General features: G+C 37.5%; 2 protein-coding genes and 1 long non-coding RNA gene across 3 annotated transcripts in view; all 3 read left to right on the top strand.

Annotated features, from left to right (window-relative positions):
- LOC139148903 (uncharacterized) overlaps positions 1-16219 on the top strand; it is a 185112-nt gene that overhangs the window by 122191 nt on the left and 46702 nt on the right. The window lies entirely within an intron of this gene.
- On the top strand, positions 1981-3987 carry LOC139148888 (uncharacterized). Its single transcript, XR_011556030.1, has 3 exons — positions 1981-2037; positions 2311-2430; positions 3907-3987. It is a non-coding gene; the product is annotated as an uncharacterized lncRNA (long non-coding RNA).
- On the top strand, positions 8836-12995 carry LOC139123641 (uncharacterized). The gene is made up of 5 exons (XM_070689813.1): positions 8836-8920; positions 10911-11151; positions 11489-11545; positions 12163-12264; positions 12870-12995. The coding sequence occupies exons 2-5, from the start codon at positions 10912-10914 to the stop codon at positions 12993-12995; spliced, it is 525 nt and encodes a 174-aa protein (XP_070545914.1). The 5' UTR covers positions 8836-8920; position 10911.

Raw genomic sequence — 16219 nt, 5'->3', positions numbered from 1 at the left:
AGCAGGACACCGGGCATTGGTCATGATGATCGGATTATAGTAAAATTCTGTAGTTGATACATTGAAACAGAGTAGTGAAAAATTAGTCAAAAGTTACAGCTAATGTCCCTTTAACAAATTGTCCGAACAACGCCCGCTGAGGTTGATTTGGTAGAAGTACGTAATCACTTGTTCTGAACCGTTCGTAACAGTGTTAAAAGTTGAATTGACTCTTGAAATAAGGAAACCAACGCCAGTGGACGATTATTTTACTAACAATTACACTCATAATTGTTGGCCTAATACTGGGAATCAGTTGAAAACAGACCCCTTCATCTGACGTTATTATGATAACCTAGTACTGGTAGTGAGATATAATCTCGACATCATTATATGCTGTTACATTTTTACGTATTCATAAAACCACAAAGCATTTTGAAATACCTACAATATCAGCGGATGTTTATAATTATTACAAAATGCGTTAACTAATGTTACAAAACGCGTTTTATTACAAAACGCTGATACCCTTATTACAAATCGCGTAAACAATATTTTATTACAAAATGCTGATACCCTTATTACAAAATGCGTAGACCATTTTATTACAAAATGCTGATACCCTTATTACATTTGCGTAAGTTATTACAAAATGAGTCATATTACAAAATGCCGCAGTACAGGGACACTTTGGAGCTGTCTGCAGAAGTAAAGAGGGCAAAAAGGTCACTACCCCGAAATATTTATGAAGGTTGGTCAGTAAAACAATCACTTTTCCTGGGAGAAGTTTCCAGATAGGGAAAAAGGCAGGTTGACTGGCAGGTAAATTTGAAGATTAACGGAAAAGTAATTAACTTCCGGAGCCGACATCACCGTTATCTCTGAGAAAACAACAAAACAAAAAAAACAAACAAACAAACAAAAAAAACAAACAAAAAACGCATTCAAAAGTGAGCAACTTTGAAACCCAGATACCAATCTTATCAACCCAGCAGGTAAGCTGAACTCACAGGATGGCTCATTGTCGATATAAAGAACAAGTGTAAAATATAGCGTACAAAGGTATACGTCATTGAGGGAGACCATATTAATAATTTTCTTGGATGAGAAGTCGCTTGTGGGATGGGTATAGTAATCAGGGCTGAGGAGGATGTCAAGCCCGGTAGTCCTAAACAAACAAACCAAAGCATGTTAGGAGACATAGGCATATTCAATTGCAAGCCAGTCAAGATACAGCTGAAAGATAGAGTAAAGCAGTAGTAAGAATAATATGTTATTTGTGACGTAAGAATTTTTACCTTACACGTTAGCACCGCTTACACGTTAGCATTAATGTGTCAGTGGCCGTTGCTATGGCTCAGTGGTAGGAACATAAATGCTAACGTGTAAGCGGATTGCAAAAAGCAAGCGTACACAGTGAGTCATACACAGTGGATTGCACAAGTAAGGGTGACCTGTATATGAACTCTCGTAGACATGTAGTGACATGCATGGTATTTCAATATAATCCTCGTGTTTAAGTATTACAACAGAACCATTGGTCCTCACTTCAGAATCAATTTGAGCAGAGATAACATTCCACCAACACATATTTGTCAATGTGAGGAACTGTTATTCTATGCAGGAAAATGTGCTTGCCGACCGAAAAAGTATTCATAATTGTGAAAAGTTTTTTTCATTACATGCAGGGCTACTTTTCACATTGACGTACGTATAGTGGTAGACTAGAATGACTACTTCAAACTAGAATATGTGATTAGTTGGCTACCTTCCCTGTATTCTAACCATGAAAGAGTGTAAATAGTAATTGCTTCTTCTTCGAATTTTCCATTATTTGGCAGTAGATCATGCCTTGGCTTTTCAACTGAGCATGTAGAAGTTTATTCTTAACAAGACTAAAATCCGATATTGTACTTTAATATCGAGGGTTGTATGAGAAGCAGGAATGGGTTTTGCTCTTGTTTCTTTTAATAACGGCCATCAATCACTAACTATTTCTAGTTCATGGTCAGTGGTTTACTGGGACTGATATCTGCATCTTAGAAGACCAATGGATTGGTGAGTTATAATGATATATGGACATTGATTTCAAAATTGTGTGCGATAATTAATATAAACTAGTAGTACTTACTTGAACAGTTAAAATATCTGAATAACAATATAGATTCATCCATGACAGTATTGCTAATTACAACGTTTATATAAAATGTCACGGATATAAGTGTTAAATAAAATGAATGTGTTGGAAATTTTGTATACAAACTTATGGTATTGCAGTCAAAGTGAATAGAACCATCTCCAATGATTAGCATTCTTCGTCCATATTGACAGATTATAACGTTCATGGTTCTTTCGGTGGTGTCAGCCTCTCTGTTTGCGCCTGTACTTTTGTCAGCAAGTGTAGCAATGATATCCCAAGAAGAGTATGGCAATGATGACTACGTTTATTATGTAAGTATTCGAAAAAACTGTGACCCAGCGTATAAAGAAATGTGACAGTCTTTCTACAAACTTATGAACTTTGATTGTGTTCGAGAAATGAGTAATTGTAAAAACAGAGCGGAAATCATTTAAGCCTTGATTGCCTGAATAAAGTATCTCCTTTTCATTCGACGTCACCACTTACATCAAAATTGAAGATGGTGACCTGACCCAAGTAATTTATTTGTATAGTGCGTGCGTTTCGAGAGTGGATTGTTTTCTGAATGTCACGCTCTGGACTTTTATTGCCGTACGTCAAAGCTTTTTTAAAGTCGTAAAAAAGTAGAAATTTTGGCAGTTCCATCGGAATTAGTTTCTGTAAACACCAATGATAATATATGCCATGGTGTAGGAATTTTGGAAAGGTGTACTCTTTGAAAATAACTAATGTATATGCGTAGGGTTAGTCTGGCAGAGACCCTGCGATTTGCGTTCTTCCCTGTTGGAACACGGGCGCGCCCTTCAGAGACGCGACACGAATCCCAGGGTCTGGACGTTCTTGCAAGCGACCGGTCAGATTTCTGCCTGATCCGGGTACTTTATAGAACACCACACATCCGTTAATCAAAAAAATTGGCAAGTACCATGGCAAAATAAAATTACAAATGAAAAATAAAAACATACCGCGTATATAAGTCTACCAGCTACTAGTATATATTCTCTCCGCACAGTTAGATAGGTGTTTCTTTTGACGTCACTACCCTTATGAATATTCATACCCTTGCAAGAACCGACAGTCGCTGTGTCTGGCATCACGTGCTCACAGCTGCACAGCGTAGCCTTCGAATGCAGGCCCACGTGGGCGCGCACAAAACAAGGCACAGCGACTGTGGAGAGTCTAGCGTAGGGTATACAAAACATGAGTACTGTAAATCAAATTTTAGTGTATTTGTTGCAATTGGTTAGGGGTGTCACTTTTCTTATGTTTATTTTGTTGTCCAGCAATCGTTTATGATAGTAGTGTTTGTTTTATGCTTCATTAAAATATATAATATTGATATCTCTTGCCAGAGAAAGCCATCAGTCCGTTTGAAGCTTTTTTGAAATTAATGTTAAAAGTATACATTAATTCACTGCAAGACACTTCAGATTATTATATTGTTAACACGATTGGAACTAATTTTGGATAATTGGATCTTCGTATTTTTCAAATTTTTCAAAATTGTTAGGTGCCCTTAGCTGAACGTTGGAATCTTAAAAATTACTCAAAAAACAAGTGCATAAACTGAAAAGAAAACCAGAGGAGCTTACATTTGCGGATCAAAACGACATAACTTTATTATCTAATGACCCTAAATTAGTTCCGTATCGTGTTTGTTTAACAACACCGCAAATGGTAATAAAATATAGCCGCGCCTGAGATGACTACGCCCATGACTCCTCGTGTTTAACTACTTCTTATACAAACTATTCAGAGTGGATTTAATCTCGTCTTCCATTTTACAGGACGCCTGTTTGGTAGCAGAATCTCTTTTAGGGTTAATGGCTGCCACTGAGGCTGTCATCGCCATTATTTCATCGGCTTTCTGTTGCAGAGCTGTTTGTTGTGACCCGCCTCCAATAGTAAGTAGGTACCTTATGTGAAGGCATTATTTCTGCTCTAGTATATTTCTTTCATATTCAAATCGAGTTAATTTTTACTTAAGTGTGATTTCATTTCGTTCACCGTTTAACGTAGAATGCGTCTTTGGGTCAAAAATTTGGACTGTCACATTTGTATAGTTAATATCTTGTCGACCACTTGCAGGACTCATTTTAAAGCTTTTGAGTTAAACAATATTTCACCGTCTTAATTTTCCTAATATCAGAAGTTTTTCCAAAAGAGTTTACAGAGGATATTGAATTTCAATTATTGGTCAAAGATAGTTGTTTCTTTTAATTTATGACTTTTCAACATCTGTACTTTTAAAATGATTTGGCAAACGTTAACCTTTCTATTTCTTGCCACTTATCTTTCTGTTTCTACCTCGTACTTATCTGTTTTCCATAACAGGTGAAATGTTTTTGTGGCATTTGCAACCCTTAGAAAATATGTGATTATTTAATGAATCCGGTATCACTGTAGTTGGTTCATTTTTTGATTTTATAATCCTAGCAAATAGAACATGCTTTGTTTGACAGACTTAATGATCGATATCTTAATGATTGATAGTTCAGGTTTATAATTATGTCTATAGCTTCAATAAAACATCTTTGCTTTTACATTTACACTTTCATTTAAAAGAAATCATTAAAAATGACAAAAACTAGTAAATGGTCAGAAATTTCCCCTGCAAGTGCATCTGTACAAATAAAATTGTTGTTACTTGTGCATAAGTGTGGTCAACAACCGTTTTAGTGGCATCAGTAATTCTTGTTCGAGTAGAAAAATGTCTTCTTAATTACAATATTTCATCCACATTTAGGGGTTCAAAGTTAACATATCCAAGATGAATAATATGTTGTTGTTTCTGTTGTCATTCCTCATTAAAAAGTCATTTCATCAAGAAGCAGTAACATAACTAAAAAAACGGCACACTGACATCTTTAAAATACATGCAATATAAACATGCTATGGCTTCTTCCCTTGGATACGTCAATAGACCTACATCAGGTACTGACAATGAAAATAGACGAAAGAGCGAAACCAGGTTTAGTCTGCAGAAATTCTTGTATGGACCTCCCTGCTACGAGGCTTAATTATCGGCTAATGTAGAAGAATGAACTAGCTATTTGAACCGAAATTTCAAATTTACTAGTCGGTAGGTAACAAGGGATCATCCTTGAGTTGTCAGACCTGAAAAATTCCTTTGTCTAAAAGGCCATTTGGTTGCACCGATAAAGGCTAAGGGTGGCTATCCGATGGCGAACTATATACCGCCTGTTATTTAGGCAGGTAGATAAAATGATATGAGCACACAGAATGGTATTTACCGATCTTCTGATAACAAGTATATTCTACTGTCTTTTCTGAATTTATTTCAATCTCGAATTTCAAGTCCTTCGTTTTGTTTGGTGGGCCCAGTATAATTCGGCGGTACGGGAATTAGATAGGCCGTGGCTCTTTTCATATCTGCATCAAGAGCTCCGGGCACTTATTGAAAAAGGTTAACACATCTGAATTGATGATGTGTGGCCTTTTCAACAACGCCAACACTCCATTTCTTCGTATAGTATATTATGGTGGCTTGACAATACCCTGAAAGAGGACACGCCAAAAGAGGAATTTTGTATGCGGTAAAAATGTTCTGTTACAATGGTCGTTTCTAGACGCCTCCGCCCGCGCTGTATCCATGCGTTAAGTGATAAACTGTTTCAGTGAATCCATCGGACGAGTTTCAGCTGCAGACCACGTGTCACGCTCCGTATGTGTAGTGCACCGGCTATCCAGGAGCTCGGTGATTTAAAAATATTATTCCACCCGTCATATGCGCTCTGGGTCGAAAGGAAACGTTGATTTTCGACGAAAACGGCCGATGCTCGGACCATTTAATGCTCATGTTACCATTGTAAGATGTATGATAATCTGGTTGTCACGGAAATACAGCAAAGTATGCACTCGTGTAACGCCCCTCCCTGTAGAGATTTTATCTTGAAGCGTCCCTCACGTGGCCAAGGCGTGTGAAGGTCATTGACTCAGATCGTACGAGAAGCAGATAAGAGATAGTGTGATAGTTTAATTAATTATCGGTTAAGATTTCAATGAGAACAATCGAGAACGGGATATTCCATGGTGTGATCTTATTTAATCTTAAGAAACAATCAAAGACTGGCGAGAAAATTACCACGTGATAACTTTTGTAATTATGTAAGTTTGAAGATGTATTTAACTTTGTAGAGAGCTTAGACTAGAGAGACTTGAGATCAGACCGTTGACAGTGAACGACACGGTCGCCATCTTGCAATAAAGTACAAGGTTGTGTTACAATCTACATCTTGGTGTGTCAGCTTCAGTTACTGAAAGCATTACGATCCAGACTGGTACCTCTCAACTCGTAATTCCCCTTACTACGAGCGCAACAATTTGGCGGAGAATCCAGGGATACTGAAGCAGCACGGCTGTAGGTTTCTGAGATCTAGTGGTGGAGTCAACGAGGGGCGTGTAAGAGAGATGGCAGACCCGGATGAAGGACCACTGAACCTGCAGCACGAGCGACTGTATGGTGATATGTAGCGGTTTATCCTGTTTATCGAAGATGCACCACAGCGGATGGAGGTGAACTGTGACCGGAGTGACGAGGGTGGCTTACAGACATGGACGTCCGAGGTAGGCAATGTGACATTATTGATGTTGGTGCAAACATCATGCCTCGAAGACACACCGGACGAGAGAGTGGATGTCTACAGAAATGGCTGAAGAAGTTTGTAATGTGTGTGAGTTTAGAACAGATACGACCAGCCAACGTCAGCGACGCTTGTGGTTCACCTTCCAGTCGGCTTTGTAATACACGGACTGATAACGTGACGAATGAACTGGCAATGATAAGGAGCAGAATTTCGGAATACACCCACCCATAAAGTGCGACGACAACGTACAAGATGCATGACTTTTCAGTTTTGTTGATTGTATTTTCTGGTATTTTGGAAACCACTCTTTTATTAGGATAATACTCTGGACTTGTATGCAAACGAGGCGTCTTTCTTTTTGAAGTGTTGTTTTGTTTTGTTTTGATGAAGTTGAAGTTATGTTGTTGTTGAAGAAGTAAGTGTAAGGAGTTTGGATGTTTTGTTGTGTATCTCCCCTCAGTTGGCTAGGAATGCCAGTGCTAGTGATCCGTAAGTGATACAATGGTCCTTAGATTTGACCGAATGGCCTGAGGAATTGAGTTTTTGGAGATGAGGCGATATTGAGGTTTATCGCGTTTGTTTTTGGAGTTTTTGAAGTTGTTGATGATGTTTTGTGTTGATGTTTTGCTTTTTGTGTTTTATGTTTTATGAAGATTTTGGAGATAGAAAGAGCCCCGAATATGGCACAGGAGTTGCTATTTGCTACAGCCCAGTGATGCCTAACGGTCGTTACTATGGTTACCCTGAACCTTTGACCGTGATATCAGAATACACCAAGCAAAATTACGTCATCCTTCTCAATGTCCACCCCCTTCCAGTTAACCCACCCTTTCACACAAATTCAAGAAAATTATCATTGATACATGTTACGATTTTCGAATGATTTTCGTCGATTTTCTGTATTTTATGTAGAATAGTTGAACTTTGAGTTTGTAGTTGGATGTATTTTAGTGATTTTATTAGTATTTTGTAAGTATTTTAGATGCGTTAATGTTAGTCTGTAATTTTCTAGGTGCACGAATGATGACACTTCATGCTAACTTGTAAAATATGTGATTTATGCGTATTTTAACCACACTGCCTTACGATTAATGTATTTTTTATTTTAAGTAGATTGCAATTGTCAGCTATCGCCATGCTTCGTCACTCCTTTTGACCAGCGAGGACGCTGGTTATTAAAAAGGTGGGAGAGTGTAACGCCCCTCCCTGTAGAGATTTTATCTCGAAGCGTCCCTCACGTGGCCAAGGCGTGTGAAGTTCATTGACTCAGATCGTACGAGAAGCAGATAAGAGATAGTGTGATAGTTTAATTAATTATTGGTTAAGATTTCAATGAGAAAAATCGAGAACGGGATATTCCATGGTGTGATCTTATTTAATCTTAAGAAACAATCAAAGACTGGCGGGAAAATTACCACGTGATAACTTTTGTAATTATGTAAGTTTGAAGATGTATTTAACTTTGTAGAGAGCTTAGACTAGAGAGACTTGAGATCAGACCGTTGACAGTGAACGACACGGTCGCCATCTTGCAATAAAGTACAAGGTTGTGTTACAATCTACATCTTGGTTGTCAGCTTCAGTACTGAAAGCATTACGATCCAGACTGGTACCTCTCAACTCGTAATTCCCTAACTACGAGCGCAACACTCGGACATTGATTCCGCACATCGTTCTCTGCTTCGCGACGGGCGATAGGCAGCGATAGCGCCTATTTACTCGTGCATCCTGTGCAGTATTGTGGTATTTTCATATCTATATCTGTGTACAAAGACAGACAGACAGACAGACAGATAGGCAGACTGCACATATATAAGTGTTTATATATATATATATATATATATATATATAGAGAGAGAGAGAGAGAGAGAGAGAGAGAGAGAGGAGAGAGAGAGAGAGACAGAGAGACAGAGAGAGAGAGACAGAGAGAGACAGAGAGAGTCCGATGATGAACTTTTTCAGGAATAAAAAAAGAAGGCGATTTTAGCTCAGGCTTATACGTAAACGATATTACTATCCGACTGTCGTGATTGTAACCAAATTTGTGACAAATGAAAAGAAGTAGGAACAAACACATAGATAAGGTCGCCATGGTAAATAATGAGATGACAAGCTGAAAACTTGTGACGCTGTCGTATTTTCTGTAGAGGCGCCAGTACTGTGAAGGTAGACCGACCTTGTATCAACCTGAAAGGTAGGTTTGAACTAATATGCCACATTACTGAGTATTGCTGTGTAATATTGATAGCCATTGATTCCATATGTAATACTAAACCTTTCCATGACCATTGTAGAGAAATGACGCCAATATTTTAGCTTGTGTTGTAATCAACATTTATTCTGTATTATATCGTGAATATATGGTGATCTACCGATGACACAATGCGTCACTCCCTCGCCCTTCTTTGCAAAATCCATTTAAATTCATCACCACTGAAATTATATGTACACTTTTAAGATGTCCAAGCTATAGATAAATGCACAGTAGACTTTGTAACTCTAATAGCATAGTGTAACATTTAAAGTTTGTCGCCTATATCGTAGACATTAAAGAAAGACGTTGCTACCGTATTTGCGAGAGCTAGGTTCTTGATAAAAAGAGTATTGCCATGCTATATCAGTGTTTTAGGGGAGTTTGAATGGAAGATGAGACGGTTAAATGAGATAACAATTGAAGCTTGCGTAAATGTTAAGTACATATGCATGATTGGAACCTTTCACTTTGGACTTTCTGCGAATCAGATAGGGAAGAATATTGCTGCACTCCTGTAATGATTTCTTTTCTTACTACCAACTAGACGATGTTAATTTGTTTCCAGAAGCATTATTGATTTATTTAGTGTTATCATGATCAAGTTCACATTTTTAGAGCATATTCTGAATCGACTGTATATTTTTCACTGAAACGAGTGCAAATATTGTACTGGGAGATGGCAAGGTGTGCGTTTCGACATGTTAATATCAGAACGGTGGGAGGAACAATCGCTCATATGATGTTTTTTCAGAGATTACATAAAGGTTACGTCCCCTTGTTTAAACACTGACATCTATAGCTTTTTAGTATTGTATACAAAGTTCTCGGGGCCGCTCTCAATGATTTCGAATGTTTGCCAGCCCATGTGATACCACAAAATGCGTCAACCATACAAGCTTATCATTAATTATCCTGTCAAGACATCTAGATTTAAATTAAGTAACTTTTTTCTGTCGGATCCTGTTTTCATATGACGTAACTATAAATCGCAATAGAACGACTATAATTACCTGACATAACAGGACTTCAGCAATATCAGTGGAAAGTTCATTAACGATACAAAATAATGTATATTGGTCAAAGTGTAGCAAACTAGGGTAATAAAAGAAGTAGTAATATTGGATACTAACATAAAGGTTTTTAACATTTGTGAATAGGAAAGGTTATCGAGAAAGACAAATGCTTGGCTGTAATCGAAAACGTCAAAATAATGGAAGGACAATAACACATAGTTTGCTACAGTGATATAGTAAAGTATTGACAGCTTGTTGATACAGAGGCATGAATATGTTTCAGTGAATTTTTGAATTTCATATTTTCAAATGATCGCTGCAATTGTATGTAATTTTGAATCAGTTTGACAACGATTATGATACGTGCACATTTAACAGTTCCAGTATACTAAGTTGTCACTGTTTGCACGTAAATTATGACAGTGTGTCAACACTATTTTGACATTCTATCACATAACATGGCGTGGGTCACATGACAAGAACAAGACAATTGAGGGATATACTCGAATGCTGTATATGTCGGGTCTAAGCTGTTCCACGGACTTCATCGGGTTATGTCAAGAACTCGGCAACATTGCAATATACGCTGATTAAGTATTGTTGAAATCTGAGCTTGAAATGTTCAGTCTAGAGTGTCCATAAGCAGAAGACAAAAGCCATGATTAGAGAAATCAGTTAAGATGCAACAAAATTGAAAATATTTGCCATTAATCGACTAGAATTTAAATCCAAGCGGTAATATCGTTTTCAATCAAGTACTTTTTACTGTTTTAGTCACTTTCAAATTCTCAAGATGTATAACATTGCATCATGTTAACAGCTTGATTGAATTACTGTCGAGGAAAACATAAACAAAACAAAACAAAATTTGTTGTGTTTTATACCTTTGATTGAAATTTTGCCCGATTTTACTTCAGAATGCAGCATCAACATCTACAACAAAGGCAAGGTCACGTTCAAGTGCCGCAGATGTACGCATCACAGCTATGGACGACATCCAACAATGAGACAAGACCGGGTTTCCATCAACGTACTATTGCTGGGTTGAGCATGTGTCAAATTGGCCTCGGCCTTCTCGCCATAGCTTTGGGAATGACAGCGATAGTTATTGAGTGTCCTTTGTATTACATTGGCCTTGGAATATGGTGTGGTTTTTTCGTAAGTAACAACTTGATAACAGGTACACAATTTTACGAGCTAAGGATTACAAAGACAACATAAATACTAGAGCTTTAGTTATTTCTTAAGTTAAAGACATATTGTGTGTTCAATGCACCACATTTTTGCCCATTACCAAATTATATAAACATATCCATTAGCTCAAATGTAAAATACTTTTGTAAGACCCACCGTGGGATCTGAAATTGCTTGACCACCACTCAAACCGGTAATATTTGATATTTAAAGTACAATTGTTAAATACACAAAGGTGCCCTGTAAAAATGATCGCTTCCTCACATAATGGTCCTTTTAAACCGTACCTTATCATTTCTAGTATATGATCAGTGGCGTTGTAGGAATGACATCTTCATCCAACAGGACTAATGCAACGGTGAGTTAACTTCAGGAATAATAATATAAGAGCAAAAGTGTTTAGAAAAGAGACTTACATCTCATCATTTATTGCATGATCAATGGTGATATAAATTAGTTCATCAATACGCCATAAGAGGGACAGTTTGGTCACACGGTAGTTATTCCAGACAAAATTCGTACAAGCTTTGCAAAACATTTTAGGTGATGAAATTTGATTTTTGATTTGAGAAAATGATCTATCAGAGTATGTTTTGATAAGTTACCTTTTTAAAACAATTCTCTCTGACCTGCAGAAATGACAAATAGGCAAAAAGGTAACATGCCTTTGATATAATGCTGATACTCGAGGGATAAATTAAAAGACAGTCAGTATAGTAGATACGTCATCACATATTTGTACTTTAAAATGTTGATTCGAATAGATGAGACAAATCATAAAGATATTTTTCATCCCTGGTGTCAAATGGATTGTGAATAGCTATTTAGCTTATTTATCAAGTATATGTAACTCATGCACTGCAGTAATCATGATGATCAGTCTTGTGAGGTTCGTGTGTCTTTGTGACCCCTGTGACTCTTTCGAAATGACAAATGACTCTGGTTGTTATTTTCTTGTGATTTTTGACTGTTTAGCTGGTAGCTTCCATGGTTCTCTCGGTAGTGTCAGCTTCTCTATTTTCATGTGTGCTGTTGTCATCTTGTGCTCTGGCGATACATCGCGGGAGATATGATCATGTAAGTTTTAAGGCTTACTGCTTGTGATTAAAAAGGATTTGACAAAAGGGAACGGGAAGTTTTCCTAAGGGAAAATGTGACTTTCCAACACAAATTAATGTTAGCAAACAGCCTATATTGTTTTATCCTCTATATAAATGTAACTTACAGAGTCTTGTCAATCTAGAATACGCCTTAGCACATACAACAACATTTACAACATACGTGACCATATGAAACAGCAAAAAAGTTACATAAATGACATACCACAAAGATGACATTTTGTAACGTCATCTTAGTCTCTAATCTGTATCATCTCTCTAACTTTTTATCGCAACTCTTCTACGATTTTTTAAGGATACCTATAAGAAATGTGGAATTATATTGCAAGCGCAGGGTTTTCGACAATAATAATATGGTCACTTTCGTTCTTTTACAGCTACAAGTAGGATGAAAGAAAATAAATGTTAGTGCAATCCTATGCCGCGTTACATAAACTTAATCAACATCTTGTGTAAGCACTTGCGTAATGCCCCGGTCTATGTTAAGCGTGCTGCCTATCTAGGCTGTTACAGGAGAGAAAATAACGAAAAGTATCGCAATAATGTCTGTTTTATCTTGTTTAGCAAACTCAGTTAGTGGTGGATGCTGTTTTAGGGACAGTGGCCTTCGGAGAAGCTGTTATTGCTATTATCTCGTCAGCTTTCTGTTGCAGAGCCGTCTGTTGTGACCAATCAACACATCGTAAGTAACACCGGCGGCCACTTTACTCTTGATTAAACTCACTTGATGCAGTCAGACATTTTGATTGTACAAATGCAAAGCCAGCTCTATCTTGTGCATTAAATGAGAGTTTTCTATTGGCACTCCTGTTCAATGTAACATTACAATGCACATTCCATGTTCAAGTCTTGTTTATTTCATATCCCCCGACACACTGTCTGCTTGAGACACACAAGTCTGCGTGATTCTATAGCAGTGATCTCATATTTACTTGTACCCGAGTCTGTCTGATATCTCAGTAAAAAGCTTCGTGATTTTCCGATTACTATATGTGTGTTTGTACTGTGCCTGTGTGTCGTCTGCTCCATGCACACTGTGTTGCTCGGTCGCGCACAGGATTGTAACATCTAAGTCGGTTGCTGTGACCAACTCTTTTGGGTTGGAAACGGTAGCTGACTGGATTTGTGTGAGGCCTAGCAGCTAGGCGATGCTGCCGCGAGTGTGCGGGGGTTTTACTATAACCCCGTTTGGGTTATAGTAAAAATATATTATTTTAAAATAATGACAAATTAACCACAAGATTGAGGTGTTTTAAAGGTTGCTATTGATTGGAATATCATGTTGCTACATGTCCCACTGAATTGATATCAGCAGTACATGAATGTGGATTAGACTTATTATAATTGTCGATGTTTTCAATGTCAATTTTCCAGGAATCTCACAATGATCCCATCCAGGGGTCGGGTGTTGCTATGGAACATGAAGTACCAAGTGAGGACGCAACCATCAGTAGTAATCTACATGCATCGTCACCCGACTTTGTGGATGAACATCAGGAAACATGTAAGACACTCTATTCGGCATCGACCATCTATATCTTGCTATTTTTAATATATAAAACGATGGTATTTACAACATCCGTTTCACAAGTCCAGTAGGCTTGAAGTCAAAGAAATATTATCATTGATATCATAAATATTCAGTGTGAATATAATCAACCAAATTGTTGTGGTATTTAATCGTAGTAATTACATCCACAGAACGTATGTGAAAAGCTGAAGACTGCTACAACAAATATAATAAATACACGTTAGATAGTTTATAAGTATAGCGGGGCAGAAAGGAAGCTCAACCCTAATGAAATACCACAACGATTTATAAACAAAATTCACTTTACATGATTTTATATGAATATTACTATTTCTTTGAATATTCTGATCAAGCCTATGCCAGTTTGTCTCTGTAGGATTCATATGTCACAGATAATTCTTTCAGAGATGGAATTAATGATTTCAAAAGAAGGTAAACGCTATAAAAGAAATAGCCTAAAACAACCATGCAAGGTCATGTCTTCTCCTCTTGTTACAGGTCCTCATAGATTGGCACAGCGTTGCGTTTGCTCAAGTCAGTCAAGTCTGCAATATCCACAGCCGCCGAAGAATCAACATCACCAGCCACCACAATGTTCAATCTGTTTGCAACAACAACAACAACAACATGTAGTGCCGTGTCAGCAACAATTGCTACACTTGCACCAAGCAATGACATCACAACAGCCCGAGACATTTCAACAACAACATCATAAGGGGTTGCAGCAACGACCACTGCAAATACACCAAACTCAACCACTGCTTCACCAAACACAACAAGGGTTGCATCGAATGCAGACAAAACAAAGAGGACTGAGCGAAGAAGACCAATTACAGCAAGCGCGCCCACAGCACTTACAACAGCTGCAAGCACAACAATTGGCATACCCGAAGCCACCTGCAAAAATGCAGTCCAGGTCTAATACAAGCCAACAATCTCGACAGCATGACAACATTGTCGTGGAGGGCGCAATGGTACCTGCAGTCATCGATATGGCTTCCCCTTCTCCCCCGCCATGTTCTCATGTCAATGATGACATGTCAACACCTTTGGTAGAAAGTGAAGGTTGAAGGTTGGATATTGTAAGACTTATCCAACCGAAAATACAGCCAGCAGATATCGAACCTAAACGTAATCGACTCATTACTAATAGTTGTAGGAAAGAAAAGATGTTCCTCAATTGTTTCACAAGTACAGTTTTTAATTTAATTAAGAGTGTCATTCTATTTGGAAAATAAACCAATCGTCTATTATTACTATTGCAGTACACAATATACCATATATTACAATACGCATAGATAGATAGATAGATAGATAGATAGATAGATAGATAGATAGATAGATAGATAGATAGATAGATAGATAGATAGATAGACCAAAGTATACAGATGTCCCCGTGGCACATTACAGTACTAGATCTCTTGGGCAAAACGCTTCATATACGTTCAGTTTGTTTAAGTATATTGAGGAAATGGAACACAGAATTAGTGGTACATCGAAATTTGTTTTCTGACGGTTTCCGACGGCGATGCATAACATAAGCGAAAGTAATGAGAATTTCTGAGTCGAGTCTAATATAGCTTCCGTACCTTATTAGTTCACTAATACTTATATTTCTTCTGGATAAAACGTGCACATAACCTTTATATTCAAGAAGGCAAAAGTTCAAATGATACACTTAGATGTGGTTAAATTGACATTTAAGTGGATATAACATATATTTTTATTTTAATACTATAGCATCCTATGTCATCTACTAAGTTCAGTTCATTCTGTTAGGGTTCATAAAATAAATTAAATTTTTGTTGTTGGAAATTTGCATCATGTTGTTCTGTTGATTTTACACAGGAATTGATTGGTACGCTAATGCAGTATTTTTAAACTTTCGATCATCCTTGTGTATCAATTCCCATACGCTTTATTGTAACTATTAAAGAAACAAGAGCGTGGGTAATTAAAAGAAATACAATAAATTGAATGTCAAAATCTGAGTTGCATTTGCATGTCATATGTTATTGTATCGGGTAAGATGAAATAAGGGAATTGAAAAGGCGTCGGACGCATGATGACAGGTTGATATAAGCTACCGTACAGAGGAAGGTAAAATACCTACAGAAATACTGTTTTCACATGAAAACGACATTCAAACCAAATATTGTGAAGGCCATAAAAATTTCCTACGAAGATGAATATTCTTTCGGAGCTGGGTAAAGTGTGGAATATTTAGGGGTTATTACACGAAGTTTGGGCGATACCGCGTCGTATTCGAGTGATGTGTCCGTATTTTGACGAGTTGCGCAGCAACGAGTCAAAATGCGGACACATCACGAGAATACGACGCGGTATCGCCCAAACTTCGTGTAATAACCCCTTTATCATACAT

This window comes from Ptychodera flava, chromosome 2 (assembly GCF_041260155.1).
Source record: "Ptychodera flava strain L36383 chromosome 2, AS_Pfla_20210202, whole genome shotgun sequence".
Lineage (NCBI taxonomy): Eukaryota > Metazoa > Hemichordata > Enteropneusta > Ptychoderidae > Ptychodera > Ptychodera flava.
The sequence above is the reverse complement of the archived record's forward strand: the minus strand, read 5'-3'. Positions and strand labels throughout refer to the sequence as shown.